General features: G+C 45.2%; 1 protein-coding gene across 1 annotated transcript; it reads left to right on the forward strand.

Moving 5' to 3' along the window:
- Positions 1-5688: 5688 nt before the first annotated feature.
- On the forward strand, positions 5689-6574 carry LOC125096047 (isopentenyl-diphosphate Delta-isomerase 1-like). Its single transcript, XM_047722676.1, is given in 2 exon segments — positions 5689-6040; positions 6043-6574. Coding segments are annotated over 2 exon segments (681 nt in total). The 5' UTR covers positions 5689-5739; the 3' UTR covers positions 6423-6574.
- The last annotated feature ends 1894 nt before the right edge of the window (positions 6575-8468 follow it).

The following is an 8468-nucleotide window of genomic DNA, read 5'->3' on the forward strand; positions in this document are numbered from 1 at the left end:
TTTCTCTTCCTAAAAAATATTATTTATTCTTTTGTATTCGCCAATAACTCTTAAAATCCTATTTAACCATCCCTTTTCATTATGAATACCCTCCTTAGAGTCAAGGAAATTACAGCTCATTATCTTGCCTAATTTGCATGTTTCCCAATTCCATACTTAGTGATATAAAACACAGGAATACAAATGTTTAGTGGCAAACAATGATTTAAGTCTGGTATAAACAGCTTTCTTTATTCTCATCGCCAGTGTAATCCTCTATCTCATTGCCAGACATACACAGGAAAGGAGATCCATTTTGGACAATGGAGTTATAGGTCTGTAGGAGGCTCTTTTATCCCTTAAAGCTTCATACTAGGGAGAAGGCATTTAGAGAAAGACAAAACCCATACATCACAGATACCTTCTGGCTGATATCACAGATACTTTCTGGCTGTTCACTGGAAATTCAAGTCGCTCTGTTGAAGGAAGGATTTTCTTGCTCCCAGCCTCCCTTTCCCTAGCTCTGCAGCCCCCAAAGCTCTGGACTCGAGGACAAGGGGGTGTTTTGCTGGTTTGGACTGTCCCACTAAGTGGAAGAGTAAAGGAGTCAGAGGGGTCATCGTTCCTGAGGCACAAGACAAAGGAAACCGCCCATACTGTATCTTCACCTGCTGGACGTGCCATGAGACTCAGAAAAGGCACTCGGATCTGCTCGACACCACCTCCCTCCCTAGGAAAGCCCCAGGCTCCACACCTCCCCATTCACAATCTGGGCCCCACAACACAGCACCACACTCACATCTACACAGCCAGCTCCCATTTTCCCCTCTCTTTTTCCCCAGTCCATCTCACCAGTCTCCAGCTCTAGAATATTCCACACATCTGGCTTCTCAGTTTGAAATGAAACAACCCCTCCCCAAGGCCACTCATGCCCTCATCATGTCTTCTACTCTCCTGTCTTAGCTGGGTCCTCAGCGTTGCTTGGCAGACTTTTTTCTTCATCTGTCTCTGTGTTCTCCACCACCGGTACTCCAGACCGTCATCATGTGATGTGCACACAGGTGTATTCATTTCCCAGGGCTGTTGGACAAATGGACACACACCACGTGGCTTAAAACAATGGAAATTCATTCTCTACCAGCCCCAGAGGCCAGAAGTACAAAATGGGGATGTCAGCAAGCTCCTTCTGGAAACTCGGAGGGAGAACCTGTCCCATGCCTCTCTCCTAGGTTCTGGGGTTGCCGGCCATCCTGCATGCTCCTTGTCTTGTGGGTGCATCTCCAGTCTCTGCCTCTGTCTTTACACGGACTTCTTTCCTTTATCTTCTCTGTGCACAAGTCCAAATGTCTCTCTTCTTATAAGGACACACTCATTGGGTCACAGCCCTTCCCAATCCAGTGTGACCTCATCTCAACTTGATCATGTCTGCAAAGACCCTGTTTCCAAATAAGGTGACATTCTTAGGGACCAGCAGTTAAGGCTTAAACATATCCTTTTGGGGAGGGGTGTACAATTCTACCCACTACAACAGATGCTCATTATTTGGAAACACTTAATAAATTTTAGCTTTTTTTTTTTCTACAGAAATCAGTGTTTAACCTCTCTACCCCCATCAGATTATTTGCATTTTTTTCCTTAGAGGAAAAATAATTAAATATGAATTCTCAACATCCCCCTCCTCATCTACATCACTACCCTCACCACTCCTTTTCCCAAGGGCCCCATGTCTCCAAGGCTAGCCATCTATCTTTGTCATTCCTTCGTCCCTAATTTCCTGACTCTACCGGAAACTGACCTGACATCTCCTTGATTAAAAATCCACCCAAAGTACCCATTACCTCAATGAAATATCTTTCCTTTAGGAATTGCTAAGGTCCAAGTGCTTAGTAAATCAGACTCAGCCCTACATGGAGATCATCTTTGTTGGCTTTTCTGAAGCATTCAGAAGTCCCCTGCCTCTCTTGCCCATGACACGTCTAAAATTGCTGTGGAGGTCCACAGCCATTTTCCCAGCATCTGGTGACTGTGCCGAAAGAGTCACTCCATCCTGGAGAAGCACTCCTGATGTTGGCAGGCCGGTCTGAGGATGCAGAGGGGGCCCCACAGGACCAGCCAAGGGGGTCCGTGCCTGCGTGCAGGACAAAGATAAATGCGAACCAGTAGGAGGTGAAGGCAGAGTTTACTGAAGGTAGAGAGAGAGTGTAGGTGCAGACACAGTGTCCAGGAGACTCATAAAAGAACAGAGGGAGTCTCACCTTACTTGGGGTTTGGAGGTCTTTGTTGAGGATTGTGACCTGGTGTATGTGTCTTCTCAGGCATCCAGGAATCTGTTAGAACAAAAGGCAAGGTCTCAGGTGTTATTCCTTGGAGCTAGATGTCTAGCATTGAGATGTCTAGCACTAGTGGTCTGGGATACACATAGGATGGCTTCCTCCAGTTGTGCTCACCTGGCCCTCCCTAGATGTTTCCTATTCTAGATAAATCATTAATCCTTTGTCCTCTGCAAGGAGGACATACACTATTGCATTACAAGGCATGTGTAAAGTGGGGGTTTAGGTCCTAGCAAGAAGAGAAGCAGGAAAAGGAGCAAAAAGGTGATTTTTAAGGAATCCTTCAGTTTCCCTGTCTCACTACTTCCAAAGAACCTTTAGAGTTTCTGTCAGTGAGGTGAGTTCTTTGACCATTTCTCTGGGACCCATTCACCAACACACAGTTGGAGTGCATGGAGCCTTCCAAGTTACTGGTTGGTCTATCCTGGATTTCACAAGCATTTAGGCCACAGTTAATGGCAATCTGTATAACATAGTCAAGTGGCTTCCTCTGGATTCTACAGGCCATGAAAACACCTCATGAGTATGGGAAGGACTAGGTTTGCACATGGGATTGATGGAGGGCTTTGGATGGACTGTGGAGTAGGAGCCGTAGCAGGGACCAGGGGTAAAGGGAACTGCCAATGAGTAACTGTCATTTTGTTTCTCCCAAAAGATGATTAAGACAAGTTTTTGCAAACTCTAGCACAATGAGCTTGACACTGATCCCAGATATAACACTAGAATGTATTATGGAAGGATTAGTTAATGAATCCTACATAAGAAAACAAAGAAAGTTTCCTCAGCCACACTCATTTCCTTTTGCAGTGGGGTCAGTAAGGTTGTAAGAAGTAGATGAACTGGCTCAAGATTCATCCTGGTGTGTCCCATGGTCTTATCATTCTAAGTGATGTCATCATTCTAAGTGATGTCATCATTGCAAGTGATGTCATCATTCCAAGTGATGTCATCATTCCACATGTCCAGCAGCTTCCAATTGAGCACCTTCAATAATGGGAACTCCTTACCTCCTGAGGTAGGTCATTCCATCTTCTATTGGCTCAGATTGCAAAGAAATGTCTGTTTTTTCCTTCTATTAAGCCAAAATTGGGCACCTGGAGGCTTCTCTCTGTGGTTATTAATTAAGGTGTTAATAAGTCTGTCATGTAGAGCCATCAGCACTGTCCGTCAGCCTGACCTCAGATCACTAGTGTTGGCAGCCACATTGCTCGGCAAACCCCTCTTGAGCTTCCTCTCAGTCAAAACACCAATGGCATTTCCATGTAGCAGCAGCCAAGTCACGGACACCATACCTTTGCCATACTGTTGGGTTTCTTGTTCAACGCAGGATCTGACATTATCTATGTTGAATTTTCTCATATTCTGTTCAGCTTCAAGCTCTAGCCCAGTAAGTTCTTGAGTAAGAATGGGGCATCTTCAGAGCTTTCTCAAAATACAGATGTCTGGTCCTCTATTCAGACTAAACAGGCCACAAAATACTATACAGAGCACCCACAGGGAGGATGGAATCTTTTTTCCATTAGTAGGACCTAAGAGTCCAGAACCCACACAGCAGCCTGAACAGAAGGCATCCAATACTCAGACGGTCCTGGATTAGTGGGAGAGGTGGGTCCAGGATATATGCTTTTATTACTGTTCCTATCATCCTGATGCATCCCAGAAAAGCATGAGTTATTAAAATTAAAAAAACAGACAACAAATTAGGGAACAATACATGCAAGATGTGTAAGAATCAAAGAGCTAACATTTTCATACACTCTGAGTTCATAAATATCAGTAAGAAGAACAGTGGAAACCTCAGAGGTAAGCATGCTAATGATGTTAATAGATAACTTACAAAAAGGGAAGTAGAAATGATGAGCAAATATAAAAACAGAGTCACAAGGTGCCAGGTAGTCAAAGAGATGCAAAATTAAACAACATTGAAATTGTTTTCAGAATTGGTTTTTTTGTGTTGTTGTATGATGCCGTGCAAAGCGCCATCAAGCCCTTACACATGGCCTCGGCCAATGACAAGCAATCATTTCCACTTTGGGTAAATTATCATCAAGAATAAAAATCAACATTACAGAAAGTATTTATGCTCCAAATGTTAATTTTAATGATGTTTAACAGTCTTTTAAAAAATTTTTTAAATTATTTTTTATTATCTGTTTTATTTCAATTCAATTAGCCAGAGAATAGCCATCAATTAATTAATGATTAACCATCATTAATTTCAGATGTAGAGGTCAGTGATTCATCAGTTGCATATAACACCCAGTGCTCATCACATCACGTGCCCTCCTTAATCCCCATCACCCAGTTACCCCATCCCCCTACTCACCACCTTTCAAGCAACCTTAAGTTTTTTCCTATAGTTAAGAGTCTCTCATTATTTGTCTCCTTCTGTGATTTCCCATTCAGTTTTCCCACCTTCCCTATGATCAAAGAGATCATTTCTTACATTCCACATATGAATGAAATAGTCTTTCTCTGATTGACTTATTTCACTCAGCATAATACCCTCCAGTTCTATCCATGTCAATGTAAATGATAAGATTCCATCCTTTTTATGGTTGAGTAATATTCCATTGTGTGTATATACCACATTTTCTTTATCCACTCATCTGTCAATGGATGTATCTTTTTAATAATGGAAAAATTGAAATAAAGTAAACAACCAACACCATATGCACATTATGTTCATTTCCTGCAGAAAGCTACGGTTCTCAACCATAGTGCACCATGACTACCTGTTTCCCTGAGCCTGGGACTTCTTCAAGACAGAATGCTTCTTATTTATCTTTCACCCTCACTACCAGCTCAAGGCACGGCTAGATATTCAATAAAGATTTATCAAATGAATTAAGAACAAAATACATACAGAATATCCTGTAACTGTTAAAATAGTATTTAAATGTGTCATATGATAACAAAATGCCTATGTGAGAATGTCAAGTGAAAAGTCTCGGTATTTTTATAGTCAAAATCACGAAGGAGCTCACTTTGATCAAGCATGTTCTGTGTTAAGTGCAATATATACATAATTATGTGTTGTTGTACAATATATATATTTAATTCTTACAATGGTCTTTTGAGTTTCCATCTTCTTAAAGAGATTTTAAGACAGATAGCATTTTTATCCTCACTTTACTGATTAAGAGCCAAGCCTCGGTGAGTTAAAATACACAGTCAAGGAGACACCAGCAGGGGCATAATGGGGGAACATACCCAGGCTCTGTGATCCTGTCTCTAGAATATGGGCAAAATAACGATCCCAAAAACCAGCACTGAAAAAATATTGTACAAAACTCCCGGGGGCCCGAGTGCGCGGGCGGCCCGGGGCTAGGGGGTGCGGCGGCGCTCGTGGGCGCCCGAGACTGCCCGCCCTCGCCCCACGGGGCCGGCGCTTGCCCGAAGGACCAGGGCCGCGGGCCGGGCGGACGGCATGCCGGAGGTGGACGTGGACAAGCTGGACGCGCAGCAGGCGCAGCTGCTGTCGGAGATGTGCATCATCGTGGACGCGGACGACCGGCGCGTCGGCGCCGACACCAAACGCAACTGCCACCTGAAAGCGAACATAGACCGAGGGCTGCTGCACCGCGCCTTCAGCGTGTTCCTGTTCGACGCGGACGACCGGCTCCTGCTGCAGCAGCGCTCGGACGCCAAGATCACGTTTCCCGGCTGCTTCACCAACTCCTGCTGCAGCCACCCGCTGAGCAACCCGCGCGAGCTGGAGGAGGCCGAGGCCATGGGGTGCGACGCGCGGCCCAGAGGCGCCTGGAGGCTGAACTAGGGATCCCCATGGAAGCGGTGCCTCCGGAGGAAATGAACTACCTGACGCGAATCCACTACAAGGCTCAGTCAGACGGCCTCTGGGGCGAACATGAAATCGATTACATCCTGTTCATGAGGAAGGATGTGATGTTGAATCCGGACCCCAATGAGATTAAGAGCTACTGTTACGTGACCAAGGAAGAGCTAAGAGAACTTCTGAAGAAGGCGGCCTGTGGGGAAATCAAGCTGACCCCCTGGTTTCAGATTATTGCCGATGCTTTCCTCTTCAAGTGGTGGGATAACTTGAACCACTTGGATCAGTTTGTTGACCATGAGAAAATACACAGAATGTGAATGTGAAAATGAATGGTTAGCGAAATAGTGAAAAATTTCTCCACTTAGGAAACTTAACGTGATTTTTTAGAAATTTGGTTCCCCATAAGAACTGGTCACTTGAAACCTTGATACTTTATAACCAGTATTTGTTGAAAATACAACCCACTTGTTAATTTTTTGTCACACACCCCTATATGTGTGCATTGTTGTTCATAGAAGACACCTGTGAGAGGTCACTGTCAACACAGAGGGCAAGTTCGCGTTCCCTCCAATCGCGCGGTCCTGACGCAGGAACAGCAGGTGAAGCTTTTCATTTTCAGAGTGTTGAGATGATCCCGTCCGCGGGCGCGGAGAACACCTCGCTCTTGCCAAACGCTTTACGAATCATTCCATTCTTAGGACAGCCTAGAAGAACGTGCAGGGGAACGGCTCACTTAGCTACTTCAGAGTAGTCCAAGTTAACTTCCATATGAGCAGGTGGAACTAGTGGAGGAGGTTCAAGAGAAATTAAATGCTGCATGTCCTGATTTCTGTCACTAAATCTTTTGAACAGTCTTTGCCAGGTAGTAAAGCGCACGCTCCGGTGGACGGTGCACAGGCTGCTTGTCAGGTGGAAATCGAGTCAGCGGGGTGAGGATTTCTTACCTCGACGCTGCTGATATGTGGGTTGGATCATTCCCCATGAGAATTCATCCTGTGTGCTGTGGGATGTCTAGCTGCTGGGTTCTACCCACTCAAAGCCATTAACACCCCTCCCCCTCTGACAGTCACTGTGACACCTGATGCCAAGTAACTCCTGGAGGGCAGAGGCACCCCCAGTCAAAAACCACTTCTACAACATCAGGCCGTATTGTAGGGGGAAAAAATTCGCAGAAATATGACCGTCCGTGTTACCGATTTGGGTTATGGGATGTGTATATATTCATACTTAAATTACACCTTGACTGAGGTGCCTGGGGGTCTCAGTCGTTAGGCGTCTGCCTTCGGCTCAGGTCATGATCCCAGGATCCTGGGATCGAGCTCTGTATCAGGTTCCCCACTCTGCAGGAAGCCTGCTTCTCCCTCCCCTGCTCCCCCTGCTTGTGCTCTCTCTCTCTCACTCTCTCTCTCTCTCTCTCTCTCTCTCTCGCTGTCAAATAAATAAGATCTTTAAAAAAAAAAAAAAAAACTCCCCAAACTATTAACCATGATTGTCTCTGCTCGGTAGGGTGGTAAGGGGTTAATTTCTTTTCAATATACATACACTTTCAATGTTGATCTCCCGTGACATTCACATTGCAAAAAATAAGTAGTTAAAAAAAAAAAGAAGAAGAAGAAGAAGAGGGGTAGTTATGTGGACTTGTACTCACTGTGAAATGAAAACCTGGCTTCAAACCCACCCTACGGGCCCTGTTTACTGAAGTATTAAAAAAGGCCTTGTCACCTGCTGTGTCACGATTTGCCTGGCAGTCAGACCACCCCTGCATTTGGGCACCAGGGAAACTGGGGCCGCAGAACGAAAAGAAAATTCCAGCTTGAGTAACTTACCTAGGAGTCAGCGAGTCTAGAAAGGAGTTATTTGAATGTCAGAATTCGTGTCCGTGCTGCTGTGCTGTTTGGGACTGTCTTCGATGACTGTAGGCACACAGGGACTCATCCTCCCAGTGCTCAAGATTTCTACGTGTCCTTACGTGGCAGGTGACAGGGTGAGCGTTCTGCAAGGTGAGATCACAGGTGGGCTTTGAGGCCAGCTGAGAGTTCCAGTATATTCAGACATGGAGGGTGTGTAAGACCACAGAGGGGATCGGATGATGGGAGTTTTCCTGTCGAGATGCTCTGGGCACTGTCCCTTTGGACTTTTCTCTGGTGCTATTAGCTGGGGGAGCTGAGACTTGCCCTTAGAAGTGCACCAGCCAACTGTGGACTTCAACGTCACATCAGCAGATAAAGCTGCATAGGCTTTGGGGTGCTTAAGAAACTACTGAACACGACATAAGCATTCCCATTGGGATTTCAGTGCAATTTACCATTAATTTCAAGCTGATGTCGAGGAACTAGGACACTGTGACAGGCTAATGGCTTCCT

The sequence above is a fragment of the Lutra lutra genome, chromosome 3, assembly GCF_902655055.1.
Source record: "Lutra lutra chromosome 3, mLutLut1.2, whole genome shotgun sequence".
NCBI lineage: Eukaryota > Metazoa > Chordata > Mammalia > Carnivora > Mustelidae > Lutra > Lutra lutra.